Source organism: Chanos chanos, chromosome 9 (assembly GCF_902362185.1).
Source record: "Chanos chanos chromosome 9, fChaCha1.1, whole genome shotgun sequence".
NCBI classification, from domain to species: domain Eukaryota; kingdom Metazoa; phylum Chordata; class Actinopteri; order Gonorynchiformes; family Chanidae; genus Chanos; species Chanos chanos.
Window position 1 is genome coordinate 26,151,040 of NC_044503.1, and position 22,177 is coordinate 26,173,216.

Genomic DNA, 22,177 nt, shown 5'->3' on the forward strand with positions numbered 1-22,177 from the left:
TTTTGAGTTTTTGTTAGGAATGTCTGCAGAGTCTACTTGTTGTGTTTTTAAACTAAGGTTATTAATGCAGATTGCAGGTATTTCCAGTCAGTTTCAAGTCCAATGCCACTTTTTGGTTAACAGTGGTATCTGTCATCCAGCTGGCAGAAAGCTCCAGCACCTGTGCTGAAAACCTTCCCTTGACACATCCTCACCTTGCCTTAATGTAATAGTCTGTATTTTGCCTTCACTAAAGCTGGACTGAATGCCAAATGAAATACTCTGAAACTCAGTTCTCAGAAACCCTTACACGGTCTCTGTGTACTTGACCGGGAAACGTACCCAGAGCAATCTGGGGGGGGGGGGGGTTAAAATATTGAAAAAGAGGAAAAACAGATGGTAAATATCCTTCCACAACCACAGTCTAAACTATGAATGCAAAGTCTACAACAGTGATTCTGATTGTCCTACATTTTTTCAATGCATTGCTCATGTTTTGAACCACCATGTTAGCAATATGCAGTTGTAATTGGTCAACTGGTCTTTTATCTTTGGGTTGTTTTGAGGAGAAAATGAACTCAATCAGATATATTCTTCAAAACGTATTATCGCACTGAAGCATATCGACATGTATTGTACTGTTTTTAAATCCGCGTTGGCCGAAGAGCTATGGTAATCGTTTAACCAATGCTATTCATTTGAACTGAGGGAATTATTTATTACAATAATTCTCACATGATCTCTTTTTTTTTTTTTGGCCCTTTGACTTTGTACTTGATCCATTGTTTGATGTTGACATTTTCCTCTATAACATCTAATTATCCAGGATCACATCATCTCATCCAAGCAAAATCATTCTCTCATTGATCACTGTAATCAATCGTGCCCAGGCGTACCCAAGATCATTGGAACTTATCCAATCACACATGATGGGATCCCCTCCATTTGCACACACACACACACACACACACACACGCACGCATGCGCGCGCACACACACACACACACATAGAATGACAACCTCAGTGGAGACGGCAACACACAGCTGTCTGAGCGTCATCTTTCTGAGAACTGAAGCGGAAAGCAGAGACCTCTTTGCTAGACTAGGTAGAAAAGGAAAAGTATATTGACAGTCCTCTGAAAATATGCTCAAACATGGGCTCTATAACAGAGAGAAAGAAGAGAAAGAAAGACACACACACACACTTTTTGTGTGTGTGTGTGTGTGTGTGTGACAGAGTCAGAGAGAGAGGGAGACAGAGAGAGCGAGAGAGACTGGTGTGGTGTAAAAGTTGAACTGGTTCCCAACAAATCGAAAGCAATCACCTTCCCAGGCGTATGCTGTCATAAATAAACTTTAAATAAATGTTATTACTCTCACTTCTGGAGCTGGCACAGAATGTGAAAGTGAGTGTCAGTCACCAGATGTCTCTCCGTTCCAAGACACAAACTAATGACCTCTGCTATACCAGCGTGGCTTCACATGTATAATGCATATGTTCAAATTGAAAAATCATAATTGAAAATTGTCATCTCCAGGAAACACTATTTTAAAAAAAAAAAAAAAAAGAATAACCACTCAAGTTATACTAAATGAACTGACAGGTAATGGTAATTCACGGCCGTGAAAAATCAAACCATAAACAAACTCATCTCATTAGTAAGCTGGTGTCTGAGGTCCATTGTGTATGGGCCCATCTGATCTTTTGATTGCCAGCAGATGCGCCTGCCAGTCGGGCAGGTTTCCATGACAACCATTTATAGTTTGTCGCCCGCTGTAATCTGCAGCTCACCTGGACACACATGCTGCCTATCTCTGGGCTCCATCAGTTCACCCACATGATTCATTTGTGAACAATAAATTCTTGATGAATGACGGACCTTCCTGGCCCTGCCTAGCTCTCAAGCTAACATATGTATTTGTAATAATATATAATATTTAAAAACAGCACAGCAAGAACACAGCGCCATGTACTATTCGGCGACACTGGACAACGCCCATTATACTCATCGTTATGAAGCTGAACACGTCCAAACTTCATTACGGATGAGAAAACAAGAACAATTAAAGATTTCTGAAGCGTGACGATGTCTTGTGTGTGGTGATAAGGGAGTTCTGCCCTTCAGTTACCTAACCTTTGGGTCCGGTTTCTTTTCTGTTCATAGGCATGCTGAGTTAGAAAGGAAGAGAAGCTTTGATGGAAACAAAAGTATTAGCTAATGCTCTGCAAACACACACAGAATAATCCACTTTAACTCACACATACACACACACACACACACACACATACACATTAAAATAGCGCATGAATCCAAAATCTTTATTCAGTAGTATCATGTTTTGAGGGGTGGGGTCTTTTATGGCTAACAAACATGTTGGTAAAAGGTTTCTTGTGCAATTTGTTTGACGTACATGACTGTTTCGACATGTTAAAAGCGATCGCAGAGAGAAGAGCGTCCGCCAGTCGGTCCTGTCTCAGCGCCGGACAGTTTAAAGTTTACACGTTTGGATGGACATGGCTTCCTCTGGCCAACGGTAGGAGTCCACCGCAAACTCCTCATAGTCTGTACTGTAGATAAGAGAACGCACGTGCGCTTCTTTATCAGCAGGCTCTGGGTACAGCGTGGCCATCTTGTGCTTGTATGCATACTCCACCACCTGTCAACACACACACACACACACACACACACACACACACAGAAGAGCTCAATGCACAGATTCCTGCCCTGTGACTTTCCAATGTATACAACAAAGCTGAACAAATACATGCCAATAAACACACCCAAGTAATTAGCAGTATTTCATGAAACAAGGAAACAGAGTGATATTAAAACAGATAAGCTTTACAGAAAGTATACAGCGGGATCAGAAGAGAGTATTTGCAGTTGATGATGTCACCTTGACGGCCAGTCTGAAGGAAACATCCCGGATGTTTGTGAGCGGAGGGTAAAGTCGGCCTTCTGACAAATCCTTATCCGTGACCATTTCAGCAATGGCCTGTCAGAGAAAAAATGGCATATAACTACATTTCACGCATGCGGGAATGCACACACACGCATGTGCACACACTGGCAAACACATTACGTTACTCACTTCACGAAGCATTACCAATTATTTGTAAGTTACTGGCCGAAAAAAAAAAAAATTGATTGGTGTTTTTCTGAGAAGCAGGCCCACAATGTAATGAGCTAAAGACTGCAGTATTGATTTTTTTTAGAGCTAGTCTATTCTCTTAGGAGACTGCTTAAGATTCCCAGCTGACACAGAACGTCAGTTTATATATGAAGTACACTGCGGACAGAAAAAGAGAGAGCAGGGAAGAGAGAGCGAGAGAGAGCACGATAGAGAGTGAGAGAGAGAGAGAGAGAGACAGAGAGAGAGAGAGAGCACTTGTGTCCTCTGCAGTACCTCAGCCGTAAGGAGGAAGATGTCCTCGGTAATGTGTCTCATTGCACAGGCTGTGACCCCCAGGGCAACTCCGGGGAAGACATAAGCATTATTGCCTTGACCGGGATAAAATTTCCTCCCGTCTGGAAGAGTCACCGGATTGAAGGGGCTCCCGCTCGCAAATATCCCCCTACCCTGAGGAACGACAACACATGACAGAAAACGCAATGAAAAAAAAACAAACAAACAAAACAAAACAAACGTACATACATGCAAACACGCCAAACATCCACGGACAGCGCGTGCTGGCGCGTTACCTCTGTCAGAGTGTAACACTGTTCGGCCGTGCACTCGGCCTTGCTGGTCGGATTGCTGAGCGCGAAGATAATCGGCCTCTCGTTGAACGACGCCATGTCTTTGATGATCTGCTCCGTAAAGGCTCCAGCAATGGCTGCTACCCCTGGAGGGGGGGAACACGAAATGATAAGAGCGTGTCATTCGGAGAAACCGTCTGTCCCCATAAACCCCCTCACGGCAGCTACCGGAGAGACATTTTAACAAGCTGAAACCCCTTGAGAACACAAAAGGAGCAAGGTCCTAAATGTAGTTCTTTCAGTACCACGTATCAGACCGCAGGGTAGAGCACATCTGTTTGGAACTATTTTTAAACTATCAGCAACAACTCAGGAAAGCTAATTAATCTGGTGCCATCAGAGTTTATCAGTAGACACCAGTGTTTGCATGTCTGACTGGATACTGTTATCTACCCAAAGTCCTAAAGCAGTTCCCAACTTATCAGTATACTGACAACTTTTTTTTTCTTCGTGGCTTTTAGTTAGCTGTGACTCATGGGAGCTGAGAGCTATACATTTTATTTTTATTTATTTATTGATTTAAAGTGCCTCTGCTTAACATACTACTACATGTAAAGTAATAACTGTGACTATTTGGCCTGAGGAGAGCTTCACACCAGTGGTGGAATTTAGTAATTCAATTTGTTTCGTGCAGTGCGCTAAAAAGATTCTTATCTTTGACTCCCTGATTTCCACATTCAGTCATAATACATGAACCTGTAAATAGGTGGCTGTAACCAGGAGCTAGTTTGCATGGTGCAGCAGGAAATTTGTTTTTTACCAGCAGAGATCAAGGTGTGAGTCCTGTTTGCGATAGCTTAAAATAACTCATTCATTTTAAAGTTTACCCTACACCCTACCAAACGTTACAGGCATTAGTAGTGTTGTCCTGTGTGGCAAAGCAGCGTGTGTGAACCAAAATGTCATTAAATTTAAAAAAAAACAACAACAACGACTTGTAACATCCATGTGAAACTGCATCAGATGATTTAAACCACTTCATGAAGTCATAAAAAATGTAATATATATAAAATATAAATATGTAACATATGTCTCAAGTTCAGTGACTTAATGTGATTCATCACTGTATTGTGTATAATTATATCAGTATTATAGAATCAAATATGGTCATATCATTTGAGAAACCATCTGTCTATGATCCCTTTTGCATCATCACTGAACAATGTAGCCCAAATCGGCTGTAGTGAGAGCTAGTGTGCATCAACGCCTCTGGTCAGTAGGGGGCGCATTAACACTCTCAACACCAGTCACCAGATCTTCATGGTGAACTAATGTACTGGGCTGTAGTCAACACTTCCTAGGGTCACTAGGAGGACTAGTGTCATAGTCAGCATAGTCACCAAGCCTTTTGTACTGTGTACTATTGCATTAGTGTACTAATGAAATGGTGTACTGTTGAACTGGTGTACTGTTGAACTGGTCAACAGTTCCTCAGGTCATCTTATAAAACAACCTGAAGACAAAAAAATCACTTAGAGGATGGTAAAGGGGGCATATGTTTGTGCAGTGGGACAGTGTGGGATTATGTGGGGACAGGGTGTGGGCGGGGCAGGGGAAGAGCGGGGACAGAGTTGGGGCACATGGGGGATGGGGCAGGGACAGAGTTGGGGCACCGTGGAATGATCGGGGATCGGGACAAAATGTCACCTCCACGCAGGCCTCTTCTTCGTAGTGTTCGGCACAGATCTCTGTGTTCAGTAGAGTCAGATGCATTTTGGGTTAACAGGTGGGATGAAGAGTTAGTCTGAGGAACACTTTATAAAAGAGTTGGCCATAACGCAGCCAGCTTTCATACTGAAGTTTGTACCCATGGTACAATGAGACCCGTCGATGGCAGCCCGTATGCCTACTTTTGTCTCGTGAGTTTTAAGGGGATAGAGTGAATGGTGGTACACAAAACCAGTAAGGAGTGAAACTGGGATAAACCACAGGTCACAGTGTGTTAGTGCGAGCTGTCGTGCTTTACCTATGATAGCCGTGGGTTTGAGCGTTTTCACGACATCTTCGAGTTTCTTCATCTGCGGATGTTCGTGAGCGAATCTCTCCTTCTCGTGAGTTAGGTGATCTCGACCCTGGGACACACAGAGGCTTAGACAATTTAATAATGACCAAAAACAAGCTTCACTGAATTCTGCGGTAGACTCAGTCTCTCTCATAACACTGGGTAATCCCTCAAGCAGAATGTGCCCACCCATTTCTCCTCAACAAAGCATTTCATCCAAAACGCTCTGTCTCTGTGTCACTCTGTCTCCAGGGAAATAGCCTAAATGGCTTTTCCTCCCGATTGGAAACATGTCAGTTCATTTTGCACTGACTAGAGGGCAGTATAAATTAGAAGCTGTATGGTTATGGCAATTTAATCAAGAGAAACATTTCTGTTTCTGTCATTTAAGAATCCCTTTGTGAAAACAAAAAAACCCCCTGAAGTACCAAGACCCAGTTGATTGGTTTGGTCATAAATCGTCTGTCCCTAAATTCTCAGCGGGGCAGTTGGTCTAGAGAGTGAAATGTTTCATCTAAAGAGACCCAAAAACCTAGATCAGAGGAAGAATCACCTTGACGATGAGGCCTTTGGAGTCAACCATCCAGATTCTTTTCAGACAGTCATTTTTGGAAAGTCCCTCCTTCTCCATCGCCATGGTGATAAGCTCAGCTATGCCCATCGCAGCCTAAACGTAAATAAAACACCAACGAGAGAAATAGCTGTGAAAAATTGTTTTGATTGATTTTGATTTGCTCTGATCAAATGGTGAATTACATTTTAGTGATGAATAGTATTTGTAAACACAACATAACTACCCTTTTATGACGCTCAAAATCAACAAATTGAGAGTGTGGAAGCTCAGCGTGAAAATCTAAATCAATTTGATTTACTCAGCATTGATGAAAACATACAAGAATCTGACTCAAGCAAGGTTTGGCATTGAAGGCCAAACTTTTTTTTTTTTTTTTTTTTAATAAATGGTACTATTTGGGTTTATGGTTGTTAGTTTCCTGTTTACTTGATTATTGGTTTGTCAAGCATGATGTATTGGCTATGTGGACATTCATAAAACCTCCTAATTAAGAGTGGAAAATGGGTACGCAGGTTTGCAGTTATTCCTGTTGTGATTATGGGTAATTAGTGCGCTGTGATACCGGGACATGATCCCGACCTTGACGGCGGCTAGCTTATAATTATGCGAACGAGAACATACACACCTCCCCTGCGCCTTGAAACACAATGGTGTGGTCTGACATTTTGCTCTTGGTTATGCGCAGAGCAGCGAACAATCCGGCAACTGCCACAGCGGCGGTACCTAAGGGTCAGGGGGTTAGGGGTCAGGGAATTGGACAGACACACTGCATTACCATCAAGCCACACAAGCATCTATGATTTTATTTTCTCGACAAAGTGTGAATGAGGACAGAAAATGCAGAGGGAGAGGGAGGGAGAGAGAGAGAGAGAGAGAGAGAGAGAGAAGGTCTAAAAGTGGTGGTAAATTGTCACAAAAATACCTCTGTGCTATTGTCCATACCAGTGAACAGATCTCTTTTTAACTGCCGTTTGATAATTGAAAGTGAGGTTTAAAAGACCATAGATCTTAAAGAAATGTGGTTTAAATTACCCTGTAGAAAAAGAAATGGCTACAGCAACTGGGTCTAATTGGCCTGAGCTGTTGATTTTATTTCACACAGACAATCTAATGACAAGAGAGACATAGTATGTCTGGTTCTGTGGTCTCTGAATTTGGCACCAGCCCTTGGACACAACATTACCAGGCTTTTCCACTGAACCAAACCACAACTCAATGAAGTGTGTGTGTGTGTGTGTTTGTGTCTGTGTGTCAGAGTAAGAGAGAGAGAGAGAGAGAGAGAGAGAAAGAGAGAGAGAGTGTGTGTATCTGTGTGATTCTTAGAAACTCCTGTGGTAAAAATGTTAAAGGTTACACTTCCTTTGTGTATAGTTGATAAGCACAATAGGGCACAGAGAACGTCTGTGAGCGCTTGATGTGATATTTTATATTTCAGTACCTTGAATGTCATCGTTGAAAGTGCAGTATTTGTTGCGGTACTTGCTCAGCAGACGGAAGGCATTGATATTAGCGAAGTCTTCAAACTGTATAAGGCATTCCATCCCAAATCTGCAGATTACAGAGGAGATTCAGCTTAATCTAGTCTATCTAGGGCATTTTACAATAGATGACAGTATTGAAATACACCAGTCATATGCTTTTCATTAATCTCACTTTAAGCAACACCTAGGGGGGCACTAATCAATGGCAGTGTTTCGACTCCTGTGTACCCAGGCTAAATGGATTGTACCATTTATGTATGTTGCCACAGTAAAAACTTCAAAACAAGAACAAGTGAAGTGCCGTTACTATAACAACAGAGTTAATACCAACCCAAGGAACATACATAGATTACTGTGCAAACAGAAAAGGGTGTGACAACCTACATGTTGCACATATGTATGTATGTGTATGTGTGTGTGTGTGTGTGCATGTGTGTGTGTCTGCTTCTCTCTCCGAGATAACATCTCAACGGTACTATCCATAATCTAATTCCAGTAATTCCCAAGCTTAACTGTAAATTCAGTAAGTCTATCAAGAAAGCAGAAGATACTGGGTCAAATCCTTACACTAATGTTTTTCCAGATCTTTTTTTTTTTTTTCAATCTCCCCATGTTTTAATTTAACATTTGTTTTGCCTGCAGAGGGGGCCCTCTCGTTGCTAATCAAAAACACTCTAAAAGAAAAAGGTCTTTTAAGGTCAAGAGTCTAATTACTGAACACCGCGTCTGAGTTCAGACCAATTTATAACCAATCACAACATCGCTATCTCATTTTAACAGCTAATCAAAGCGCTTGTTTATGAGCCGTTTACTAAGTATGGAATAACACATTTTAGAGTAGGAGTTTTGGGGTTGCCTGTACTGAGTCTTTAACACTGTAAGTGAAAAACTTCATCCTCACCAAACTCAGATTAACTCTGATGTGGTTCAGTTGGATAGATATCCACTTTACAGTCTAAAACTTCAGAACAACCTCCTATCTTTTACTGTATTACACACTGAAACGACTTTTTAACAAGTTTATTTGCAGTTGGGACCAGCAACATGTAATGGACGGTTCTCACAAATTGCTCAGTCAATGGTGAATGAATGAGTGGGGGGGGCTCTATAAGAAACCATGGTACAAGGTACTGTTTTAGGCACGTGAAGCAAAGCAGCTGCCATAAGCTTTGTATAAAACCTTAAGGGGTCACACAAAACACTGGCACCAGGGAGGAAATTGAGGGCAGGCAGGGCAAACAGAGGATCGCACCAGGGCAGAGAGCAGTGCTGTCAATCAAAAGAACAGAGGGAGGCTTCAGACACCCAAAATACTCAGGATCGCCCTCAATCACAGTTTATGTCTGCTTGTCTTTACAGATACCTACTGCTCCGGTTACACTCTCCATCTCACTCTCTCACTCTCTCACTCTCTCACTCTGTCTCTCTCTCTCTCTCTCTCTCTCTCTCTCTCTCTTTCTCACTCTCTTTCTCCCTCTCTCTCTCTTTCTCACTCTCCCACTCTTTCTCACTTTCTCTCTCTCTCCCTCTCTTGCTATCTTTTTCTCTCTCTCTGTCTCTTACTGACTTTCTCTCTCTCTCTCTCTCTCTCTCTCTCTCTCTCTCTGATTAGAGGTTCTGTCTCATATGGAAAAGATTCATTCTCCTGTAATACTGATGCTGATTGTACACTAAAGCTCTATTCCAGTTGGAACGTAAGCAACTGGTAAAATGCTTAAGTCTTTGAGAAAAAGGAAGAAAGGGATAGGGTTAGGACTGAAGCTCACAGAGTCCTGATCCTTTATCTGAAAGAACAAAGAGCCCTCTAGCTCTGCGCGTTTTGGTATTTGACCAATTTAACATAATGTTTGTGGTCCTACGAAATTGGGAGAAAGTAGTGGCTTTAAAATAGCACTGCGTGATAGAAATGTGTTTCCAATCAAGTGGGAGAAGTGCTTTAACATTGCTGGGCTACAACAAGGACATGTTATGAAGCCAGAAAAGCACCATAAACCTTTCATTGTTTTGGGGAGACCGGAGAGTCGCTGAAGTGAGCTGCCAAGAATCTGTCACCGGCACAGTGCCTCCTAGTGTCATTCAGTGCGTACTACAGCAGGGTCATATCAGTTCAGAGAGATGGCCGGAGCCAGTGCTCGCGGGTCTGAAAAGTGTGAAACTGTCAAGCAAAATGACAGTAGACTGGAAGTAAACGGTAAAAGACATGCCGGCACGCCGACCTGCTCGACCGTTCCGACATCACCTCAGGGCGGGGCAAGTTTGGAAGTAGCGGACAAGGGAAAAACTAGGTTACACCAAACCCAGTTACAGAGAAGTCCAAGTTCATGATTTTTCATAAATACACCACACAATCCTTTCCAAGTACAAAAAAAAAAAAAAAATGCCGTTTGAAGACAGCAGAGACCAAAGCCTTCGACTCGCTTTGAAACGGGCGAGCCATGAATAAATGTGAGCTAAAACTCTCGTTTAAAAGAGTTTCGTGTTTCCAGCTTTGTTAGCGTTCTCAAAGCTAACTTTTGTGGGAGGGATTCACAGATAGCCTCCCCTGCTGTCCCTTTACAATCCCATTCAAATAAATGAGTGGATGAGAGCCAGCTGCTGGATCCCGCTCGGCTGGTCTTGCCCATGGGTCGTTTATGAGGGGTTGTCTGGTCAGACCAGCGGAACAAAGAACCCTGGTTGGCCCATTGTGTTCACGCTCCCCATTCGGAGGTAAAGACTGTTGTCTGTCACTGTCGCTGGTCTCACTGGGCCCACAGTGTCCCACCAACTGTGCTGTGAAACAGCTTGGACAGAAAAAGTGAGTGAATGAATGAATGAATGAATGAATGATTATGACACTTTTTGTAAAATGCTTTACCAGGGGTACATGCCAGTTACAATCCCGGTTACAGTTCTGGTTGCTGACATATATATATATATATATATATATATATATATATTTTTTTTTTTTTTTTTATTTATTTTTTTTTTTTCTGAGGGGTGCAGTAAATAGCACATTACAGCTACCGAGGTGACTAGCAACTCCTCTGCATCCTATCCCATTCATAATAAGATCTTAGATATTGAGGCTAGTGTGTTGTTTGTTATGCTGGTTGTCTATAAACCAAGACTAGCATGGGGCGTAACACCGCCGCCGCTAACGGACAGGTGGATCGGGACACATCCCAAACAACCCCTGCTCAAAAAATAAAGAAAGAAATAAAACAAATCTTTCTCCCTGGCTCTCAGAGGAAGTTCCTTCATACTTGGCTTCAGATAGAATGAGTAGATGAGAAGACAGCAGAGCAGAGGGGCAGGTGTTGAGAGCAAATCCTCAGAGCGGCACTAAATCAGCGCTGTCGCGGAATGATGGTACTGAACCGCGCGGCTAATGACTGCTCAGCGGAGAGCCGGGGAGAGAGAGAGAGAGAGAGAGAGAGAGGAAGAAGAGCTCCCACTTGGCAGTGAGACGGCTTCCCTTTTTTTCCAGCTGCTTTTCTTCACTTTACCTCACTCTCTCGCTCTCTCTGTCATCCTGCCCATCATTCTAACGCCTGAGAAGGACCTCAGAGTATACAGATGGGAAAAAATTTTTTGTATCATCCACCTTTTTTTTTTTTTCCATCAAATAAGAGTACTTTAAAATAAATGTCAAAGCTGTAACTTCCCATCAAGTGCATTTCTGTGTTTTCTGTGACACATAAAAAGTCCAACACACCTGGGACACCTCTTTGTGAAATGTTAAGGCAAGTGCACATAAATCACTAACACTGAGTTGGACAAATAGATGGGGTTTTTTTTTGTTTTTTTCTGGCTAATGTGCTTTCTTTCAAATAAATGTCAAAGCCATAACAGCCCATCAAGTGCACCTCTGTGTCTTCTGTGACACGTAAAAAGCCCAACAAACCTGGGACACCTCTTTGTGAAATGTTAAGGCGTGAGGACATGAATCACTAACACTGAGTTGGACCTCATTATGTCTTGCTGATGTTACTTCAGGCCCAGTTTGGATCTGGGTTATATGTACCCCTATAAAAGCCCTGACCCCTTTTACAGAAAATGAGACAAAGCCTAATTCTCTCTCTGTTCTCCCTCTCCCTAACACACGCGCACAAACACACACACATACACACACACACACACACACACACACACACGAACACAAATACAGACACACACGCACTCTCACATGAACACACACACACACACACACACACACACAAAATACGAATAGGAAGCAAGAAAAACTGCAGATGTTATGCACAATTCGCCGATGAGTCATGTAAGATGTGTCTGTGACTTTTGTTTGATGGAGAGGATGACAGCATGGGACAATACACAGCCCTGCAATTAAAACACAGGGGGCTCCAGCATGCCATTAGCACCAGCAATCTACATCCCTCTAGAAAGACCCAACTGATTCTATTCATCCTTCACAAAGATTTACCCAGACAATTCCATCCATCCTTCATAAAGATCTACCCAAACAATCCCATCCATCCTTCATAAACTTCTACCTGAACAATTCTATCCATCCTCATAAAGTTCTATCCAAACAACTCTATCCATCCTTCATATGCCATATGCCATAAATTCTTCTAGAACCTTTACGGCACACCTATATATCTCACTCCACCCATATAGACAGATCTACCCAAACATCACTTCCCCACTCTCCCTAATGCCTGGACTCAACCTATAGAGAGATCCCATGAACTCACTCTCCTGGAGATGGAAAGACATATCAAGAGTTACCCTTCAAACCAACACATGCTGAAATCTAACTACCAACTTCATCCACCTTATCGATAGCTCATGTTAATAACATGCTACTCAGAAAATAGAGAAATCTCTATTAAATATACCAGATTATTCTGAACATATAAAGAGGGCGAGATTTCAACAGAGATTAAGACCAACATTGGATTAAATTACTAAATTTTCCATTCATAATGCAATTGGGTCTAAAACTAGTTTTCATGCTTATCTGCTAAAGAAAACTGCATTAAAAATGTTTTTTTTTGTTTTGAATTTCATTTTAATCCGCATCCGTACTTTAGACAGGATTATGTTTGGTCCAATAGAAGTAAGCAGAACCAAACTGGTCCAAACCAGCACAACCCAAATTAACAATTAACCATTTTGAATGACCTCATCTCTGACCTCTGTGTAGCCTTGTGACTCTTCCATTCCCATGAAGAAGACAGAGAGACGGGTGCTGTGTAGTTCTAAGAAGACACTAAAAGGCTGCAAAAGTCATCTACAGTCCATTACCATCACAATACACTGGCCTTTTTGTGTCTCTGGCTTTTATTCATGCCTGATTTATGACTCATGACAATAATATACACTCTTATTGTAGAAAATAATGTGCCAACAAAGAAAAACAAAAAAGCTCATCTTCTTTCTTAGTGGCATTAAGGTTCCTCGCTGGCAGCTTATGCGTGTCCACAGAATTACTTTGACGTGTTTTTTTGGGGGGTTTTTTACGTTAATAAAAGACAACATTGTTACGTGGGATGGCTATAAACGCTGCATGTGGGGGATCGTTTAGATGGTATAAAATATTAGGAAAGAACAAAGATGCAGGGTCAGAAACGCGGCTCCAGCCAGTAACTCCATCTGTCTCTCCAGTCCATTAGAAGTGCTATGAAACCTGAACTTATTACAGAAAATTTCCGGAAGTCTCCTTTTCTCCCAAGGCAGAAGTGGATATGCGAATTTAAGGAGGCATGAAAGGGTTCACCTCTCCAGCTCACATACCACACAGCCCACAACTTCCACACTAAAAGACAGAGACATAAGCCCCCTGTCCAAACACAGCTGTCTAAGCGCACACACACACACACACACCTTCACCTGCAGACAGAATGTCAGAGAGGCCCTATTCTGCTGGGATGCTGTCTTTCGTACGTCAGCATTAGAAAGGATGACCTCTGTCCTTTAATGTACTAGGTTTCTGTTGCCAATACAGTCGACATTCATCACTCAGCACCTATATTTCATAACATAACATTTTTTATAATGTTATACAATATAAAGGCTGCTTCCTTTTTCATTCAGAAAAACAAGTTCTACTCGAAAGTCCAACTCGAGTTGTCCATTAAATCCATTAAAGACCATTACAGACGGTCAGAGTTCACATGCATCAGCAGTCTTGTATGTTCCCAGAATTCTCTATCTCTACACTGCCTCCCTGTTCTCCCTCCGTCCTTGGGGGGCCCAATGGCCGGAAAGGTCGACTACCTAATCAAAACCCACTCCTTTAGTCGTACACCCCCCCTCCCCTCTCCCCGACACCCCCTTGAGACAAAGTCTTTCAGCAAACTTTATTCCGCAAATCCCTTGGCCAACGTTACAGGCGGAAATGGAGTCCGCTCTATTCTCGAGAGGGCAACTCCCGCTTGTGTCCTATCCCGCTCTTGTTGCCATGACGATGACCAGACAATCGTCCCAGAACAGCTGTGGGAAAAGAGGGAACTCTAATTAAATTATTTGCTATGGGACTCGTTGGGGGGGTTGGGGGGGGGGGATTGAGGGGGGTGGCTCAGGACAAGTGAGGCTCTTAACTTCTCCACTGCACTGAAAGCCCTGTCAAACCCCCAGCAAGCTGCCACTTCAGCCCGGCCACACGGAGCCAAGCGCAGCAAAATCTATTCTGGAATTAACTGGGTTGTAAAAAAACAACACAAACATACTTTCCCTGTTTAGCATCAACCAAAAAAAAAAAATTGTGTCCCTCTGCATCTGGGTTGTTCCGCCATTGTATGCGTGTGTGTGTGAGAGAGAAGGAGAGGGAGAGAGAGAGAGAGAGTGTGTCACAGGGAAGCCTGCAGCCAACACACAATCTTCACAAAGTGTCTGTACACACTCTTGGTCTGCTTTGGTTCCTCTTGTTAAACTCATTCTGGGGCAAAGAGCTGCCTGACGGGAATTGGGTTTCATTGTGTTCCTCCTCTTTTGAACAAAAAAAAGGAGATCGGCAGAGAGGAGTACCTGTGGATAATTAAACCAACACTTTTGTTTTGTGAGAGACCGAAGTCTCACCTTACACACTCATTACGCAATCCCTACACAACAGTGTATGGACCTGATTTCCATGAGCCTTGAATAGCATTGCTTGAATAGTGTTACTTTCAGTTGGACCTCACTCTCTCATGCTGATGTTACTCTAGATCTCAAGATCTGTTTTTATCAAACTCTCTCTCTCTCTCTCTCTCTCTCACACACACACACACACACACACACACACACACACTCATATAAAACCTCTGCTTGGCAGAGAAAGGCCTACAGGAGACCACAGTCTCTCTACTCTACTCATCCTTTACCAATATTTACTGTGACTGACAGGGGGGCGGAGCCACTCGTTCCCCGTGGGGCTCATGACCCACCCTCAGCATGCACCTGAGGCTCATCGGCCATAGCTGGATCTTCACAGACAAACAGAATGAGTAAAATCTCTCTCCTTTCCAAGTCAACCCCCCAAGCATTAGAGAGAACTTCCAAACAAACTCCTTTGGAAAAACTTCTCCTGCCAAACCCATTCGGTCTAAAAGAAATCGACCTCTGACTAACCCACGCTGAAATTTATATCTCACCAAATTACATCCGATTGGAACTAACCGTCGCATTACCGTAATGTTCAACGTAAATTTTGAGCTCCACGCGTACAGATTTGCTGGACGTTGCAGTTCGTATTTTAGGCGGGATTATGTTTGTGTAGCAGGCAGGCTTAACCAGCAAAACAGAAATCCATTAAACCATTTTGCATGACCTCATCTATGGCCTCTTCATACCCCCACAGCTTCTCCATGTCTGACAGGTCCTTCAACAACATTGCATGTGTTTAAACCTCGCGGAAAAACCAATGAGGTCGGTGATTGGGGCGAGTCATTTTTAAGTCACCAGTGCTATCACCCTATCTGTTTTGAGTATGCAAATTATATGCAAACGACTGTCGATTCAACTCTTAAACATGTGACGAAAAAGGACACAGAGTTTCCACTCAGGTCCTGGAGCATTTATTCAACAACTGCCCTTGACGCTGGCAAACCAGATCTGTCTCACGTGACACAGTGAAGTCTCCAGCATCTCCGTGGTAGCTCAACAGGAGCTTTGCATATTCACAAAATATCCAGCGCAAATGCCTGAGAAATCTGTGGATAGTTCCAGAAACTGTTTTCCTGACCTGTACTGTACTGTGATCTATCTTCTAAATAATGACTGTGTTATTTTCTTTAGCCCTGTTATATGACTATTTGCTGAGTAAATGAATATTATAGCATTTCTGAGACTTTTTTTGGTCGTCTTAAAAAATAGTGGGAGACATTATTAAAAATTGCTGAGGCTATAATCATTCATTTCAATCTTCAACCCCATAATCATTCGTTTTCCGTCCCTTTCCATCCACTCTTTCGGGGAAAAAGGGAAAAAAAAGGATGCTGTTCCCTGTAGTTCTTTTTTTTTTCTTTTTCATCCACCCCGTTATTATGGAGTCATGGCTTTTTTCATGCCAACTGGAGGAGAATCAGATGTTGGGGTTTCTGCACTCAGCTTTCAATAGAGCCATGCGTGGCCCTCGTAACCCAAAGACAACCAGCAGAGACAGAACTGCGCCTGAATCCAGAGAAAGACCGACTGGTGATCTCTTATGGAGAAACGTCCTCCTGTTTCAGATAAAAAGATTATAAACGGACCTGTTAGTACAGGACGTTTTAATTATGTGTCTTGTAGTATTATAGCTTTGCAACTGGTTTCCAGTAATTCTGTGTCTACTGGTGCATTTATACAGATGAGAGATATGAGCAGAGTAGAAAGCCAGAACTACTGTTGATCAGTACCACTTTCCATTGGGCAGAGAAAACTGATAGACAGTCATTGTGTCCAATAGGAGGTAGTCTTGCTCACCTAAGGCCAGTTATCTTGTATTTCTGTAATATACAAAAGTAGCCTGGAACTGTAGTCTCTAAGAAGGAGGGGGGGGGGGAAAGTAATTCTTTACGGAGCCATGATCAAACTGTCATCTCCATACAACATCAACATCAGGGGAACCACACTCTAACCAAAATATGGAAAAGTGGGTTGGAGCTTCAGCGTAAGCTTCAGATAAGCTGCCAAATCCATCCAGTCCAGTCAATAATGCCCCCGGGGACTGAAGTATGAAAGGGGTCTGATTGCATCACGGCTCCCATGGTTACATGAGAGAAAGTGGCGGGAAGCCAGTGATGCGTGTGGTCAGGAACATGCCTCCCAGTCCGACCGCCGAAGTCAATACTCGGAGACATCCCGCTGCCCGCAAACCAGAGGCACGCGTGTCATCTCCCAAACCACCCCCCCCCCCCCCCCCCCCCCCCCCGTCTTCCCTCTCCCCCCGCCACACCCTCCATCCCAGAAAATTCCTGCTACGCAACGGACTAATATGCACGCAGAGCCTCCAGCGTTTCCATAAGCAATGACGGCACAAAAAGGAGAGAGGAACCAGAGAGCCAGGCCCCGCTTGACTGTGATGAGAAACTGGCGCCGGAGACGCTGAGAAGTGAAATGCGGCGTGTCGGTGCTGTACCTGTCTGTCACTGCCTTCATAAACTCCTCCAAGAGCTCATCATACTCTTTCCCACGTATGCGTTTATGCCTCAGACCGATGTACAACGGGTCCTTCAGCAGCTCCTGAGAGAGAGAGAGAGAGAGAGAGAGAGAGAGAGAGAGAGAGAGAGAGAGAGAGAGAGAGAGAGAGAGAGGGAGGGTTAGGACTCATAGTGTTTTCTGGAAAAGGGTCAAAGCAGGAAGAGAAAATAAAAAGGAGAGCTGCTTCTTCAATCAAAAACTGTCTGGCAGCTCAGAGTTGTCACACATATGAGCAGACATCACACTGTGAGCCTTGGCATACTGTGAGATAGATAGATGGAGGGAGAGAGAGGGGGGGTACTGGATTCCATTCAGTTGTGCACTTTTAGGCCTCCACTCATCCAGAAAAAATGCAGTGAGTTCAGCAAGCCCCTCCGTGGCGCTGGGAACAGGAGCTGTCTGACACACTGCCGATCCATTACAGAGCAGGCAGCTCACGGACGTGCTATTGGAGATAAATGTGTGGAGTTTATTTAAATTTCAAAAGATTTATTACTGCAACCAGTCTTTTAAATGAGGAGGAGGAAATACAGAGGAGATAGAGGAAGGAAATTGAAGTAGTGAAGAGCGAGATGGGTGTGAGACAGGGGGCATTTGTGTGTGTGTGTGTGTGTGTGTGTGTGTGTGTGTGTGTGTGTGAAGAGCTATGTGAGCGAAAAAGAAAAGAAAAACATAAGGAAAACCAAGCGTCTCTTCTTAACTCTGACAACTTTCTCATCTGCCACAGACAAAGCTTGGGAAGCGCAAAAGCAAATTTATGGTTTTTAATAATCAGCTTAAGACTTCACACAGTGACACTGTACATTTAGCATCCTCCAAAAAAAAAATGTAAAAACAGGGAAAAAAACAGGGAACATGACTCACACAAAGTATGGCCCTACATCTGCATCAACACCCTGCCCCCAAACCACACAAACACACACACACACTCACACATTTAAAGGAGACTTATCAGAGTAAAAGTTCAGTCTTGGTCTGTAACGTAAAACATGTGTCTATGATCCTAAACAAGCTGAGAGGAGAGTGAGACAGCTTAAAGCAGTCTGGAGGAGAGTGAGACGGGTTGTCTCTGATGGAAATGCAGTACATGGTTTGAGCAGATAGCATCAGAGAACCTCTCAAAGCTTTAACATTGATTACAACGCTTCTCCTGCCTGCACCTTAGTCATGTCTTATCTGTGATCCACAGCAAACAACCAGGGGAATGAGAGTTTAAACTACTCACCTACACTTCAACACACACACGGTCACATTTTTTCATGCACACACGCGCACGCGCGCACACACACACACACACTCATGCACAAACACAGCTCTCTCGCTCTCGCTCCCCCTCTCTCACACACGCACACATGTACACACACATGCACACACAAGTGAATTTAACAACACATACACACAAACACACATACATACACAAGCATGATTATGGAACCAAACACACTCACAAACAAGCACACACACAATCACACAAATATACGCCTGGGGGCTGCTGTAGCATTAAAAGGGAGTGAGTACTAATCGACATCGACAGTTTGTGAACCGGAGCGATATTTGAAGGTCTTCATTTGAGTTTTCACACAGGTACACACAGGTAGATCAATGTCTCTCCATGACGAAGAGAACTATTTACCTTCATGGTGGACTTTACAGTACTGAACAAAGCTCAGTGTTGAAAAGGTTCTGTATGTCTACTGTACGGTAATGAACAAAGCTCAGTGTTGAAAAGGTTCTGTAGGTTTACTGTACGGTACTGAACAAAGCTCAGTGCTGAAAAGGTTCTGGAGGTTTACTTTACAGTAATGAACAAAGCTCAGTGTTGAAAAGGTTCTGTAGGTTTACTTTACGGTACTGAACAAAGCTCAGTGTTGAAAAGGTTCTGTAGGTTTACTTTACAGTGCTGAACAAAGCTCAGTGTTGAAAAGGTTCTGTTGGTTTACTTTATGGTAATGAACAAAGCTCAGTGCTGAAAAGGTTCTGTAGGTTTACTTTACAGTACTGAACAAAGCTCAGTGTTGAAAAAGTTCTGTAGGTTTACTGTACGGTAATAAACAAAGCTCAGTGCTGAAAAGGTTCTGTAGGTTTACTTTACAGTAATGAACAAAGCTCAGTGCTGAAAAGGTTCTGTAGGTTTACTTTACGGTACTGAACAAAGCTCAGTGTTGAAAAGGTTCTGTAGGTTTACTTTACGGTACTGAACAAAGCTCAGTGTTGAAAAGGTTCTGTAGGTTTACTTTACAGTACTGAACAAAGCTCAGTGTTGAAAAGGTTCTGTAGGTTTACTTTACGGTACTGAACAAAGCTCAGTGTTGAAAAGGTTCTGTAGGTTTACTTTACAGTACTGAACAAAGCTCAGTGTTGAAAAGGTTCTGTAGGTTTACTTTACGGTACTGAACAAAGCTCAGTGCTGAAAAGGTTCTGGAGGTTTACTTTACAGTAATGAACAAAGCTCAGTGCTGAAAAGGTTCTGTGAGCTTACTTGCTCTTACTCTTTCCGTTGGCTTTGCTCTATACGACCCTTAAATTACCCAGCCTGCGTCATGTACTTCCATTCTCTTCTGTTTGCAATATTGTCTGAACTTGTTTTATGGTGTTCCAACCAGGTGTATGGTGGGAGTTTGACTGAGTGGCAAGTAGACTGAAAGAGAGATAAGGAAGACGGTTGTGTAACCATGGTTTCGTGTAGGGTTCAGGTCTATAAACATCATCAAGGGAGGACCACGGACCGGATTTATGAATAATATTTTTAACATTCTGAACGAATAATATTTTGGCCTGACTAATCACAATAACATATATTTTTGTAATACTCTACAAATATTTTGACTGTAATTTTTTATGTCCTTTAACCGCGGCACTTAACGTGAAAGGAGTGCTCCAACTCGGGCGGATGCTCCCGAAGTCTGTCATGGAGGAGGTGCAGAGGAGAGAGGATAAGAGATGATGTAAGAGGAGTGCAGGAGGACACGGCGCAGTGTATTTTGGGAGGATGAAGAGCAGAAGACGTGATGTGTCAGGGTACAGGGCATCCGCTTTTTCCCTCCGTGGCCGGCACCGCAAACGCGCTACCACTGCTTTGGACCTGAGCCCATCTGGCAAACACGCAGCCAGTGTCCTTTGGCCGAGGGAGAGGTTTGTTTTGACTCTGTTCCACCTCTCCATCCCATCCCTGTTCTGCGTCTATAAAAGGAGCTTGTTCTTTGTCTGTCTGTCTGTCTCCCTGTCTCTCTCTCTTTCTCTCTCTGTCCGTGTGGACGTGGGAGCTACTGGGCAATATTTCACTTTTCTTTTTTTTTCTCTCTCTCTCTCTCTCTCTCTCTCTCTCTCTCTCTCTCTCTCTCTCTCTCTCTCTCCAGAGTTTCACTCCCATTAGATGACATGAAAGCAAGGAGTTAGATCCAGACATGAACAAAACAGCCATAAAACTATCACATTTCAAGAGGAGAGGGGTATATCACAGAGACGGGCCAAGATGAGAAATGACAGCTAACGTCGTCCAGCAGCCGGCGTGGTCGGGGAAAGGACACGCCTCCATGAGAAGGATCACCTTCGCAGCCAATCAAACACTACGAATGTTCCTTGGTACTGTTTTAATACAGCTCATAAGCACCCTATTCATTTCAGCTACATCTTTCAACAACTCAGCCTAAATACAATAATAGCAGCCAAGGCTGAGTGGAGTAGAGATGAATTAGGTATTGATTTTAGATGGTTAAAAATGAAACAACACCCCACAAGTCAAGCTGGGTACAAATGGGTTCGCTAATGTGGAAACCACATATATGCGATCTGAGAACAAAGAAAAAAAAAAATCTTTTCCAGAAACAACACACTCGCTTTCATAAAGGAAACTGTAAACTGCAGAAACTCAGACTATTAAAAAAGACCTTATACTGAGGCCCATAGGGTATAATGACCCCTTGTTGCTTGGTTACATCTGAGCTGAGAGCTTGGGTTTTCTGATTGACTTCACTGATAAAGCCCAGAACAAGCCTCGTTCTTTTGAGTGATGAAATACATTTTCTGTTTTTCTTTCTCTCTCTCTCTCTCTTCCTCTCTCTCTCAGGGATTAGGCGGTGAATTGATAAGCCGCGCATTGTGTGTTTCCACTGTGAGGCTGTTCTTTTTCAGGGAAGATTAAAGTTCTCTGGAAGCAGGCATATGCTAAGGGTTTGTTAGGTGAACAGAGATGGGATATGACGCAAGGGGACCAGGGGGTGGGGGGGGGGGGGGGGGGGGGGGGAGGGGGTGGTGGGGAGCTAACAGGGGTCCGTCAGTTTGAGACTGTACAGTCTTTAGCCCCATCCAGAGCCCACACAGGTGGCACGGTGAAGAGGATTACATCAGCGGATCCTATTTCGGTTTGTGAGTGTGTGTGTGTGTGTGTGTGTGTGTGTGTGTGTGTGTGTGTGTGTGAGGGACTGGGGTCATATGAGGAGACATCCTTAATGAAAGCGCATTCATTTTTTTGCCAACGCATCAAACGCTGAGACATGACAGACAAAAACTGCTTTGCTGTGTAGTTTATATCAAAGGGCTGGATTCTTTGACCTGTGTGTATGCAGTGTGCAGTGATGTAAACTACAACATATCAACACAGAACTGATGACTTTTTGCTAAAGTAGTGCTATGCTTGCACAACGATAATCCATAATCCATACACAAACACTCACGGAGCACGTTTACCAAGCAATAAAACCAGATAGTGTTTATGGTTATCTGACTGCTGTATGTGCATGTGTGGGTAGTCATGTGTGTGTGTGTGTGTGTGTGT

At 43.3% G+C, this 22,177-nt stretch overlaps 1 protein-coding gene across 1 annotated transcript in view; it reads right to left on the bottom strand.

Moving 5' to 3' along the window:
* Nucleotides 1–2,278: 2,278 nt before the first annotated feature.
* The window catches only part of me1 (malic enzyme 1, NADP(+)-dependent, cytosolic), a 68,830-nt gene continuing 48,931 nt past the window's right edge, over nucleotides 2,279–22,177 (bottom strand). The window contains exons 6-14 of the mRNA XM_030783836.1: nucleotides 17,342–17,445; nucleotides 7,755–7,864; nucleotides 6,942–7,039; nucleotides 6,296–6,409; nucleotides 5,707–5,812; nucleotides 3,684–3,826; nucleotides 3,388–3,561; nucleotides 2,878–2,976; nucleotides 2,279–2,637 (exon numbers count right to left, since the gene is read on the bottom strand). Of these exons, the coding sequence (XP_030639696.1) occupies nucleotides 2,470–2,637; nucleotides 2,878–2,976; nucleotides 3,388–3,561; nucleotides 3,684–3,826; nucleotides 5,707–5,812; nucleotides 6,296–6,409; nucleotides 6,942–7,039; nucleotides 7,755–7,864; nucleotides 17,342–17,445 (1,116 nt within the window). The 3' untranslated portion in view covers nucleotides 2,279–2,469. The remainder of the gene's footprint in view (nucleotides 2,638–2,877; nucleotides 2,977–3,387; nucleotides 3,562–3,683; nucleotides 3,827–5,706; nucleotides 5,813–6,295; nucleotides 6,410–6,941; nucleotides 7,040–7,754; nucleotides 7,865–17,341; nucleotides 17,446–22,177) is intronic.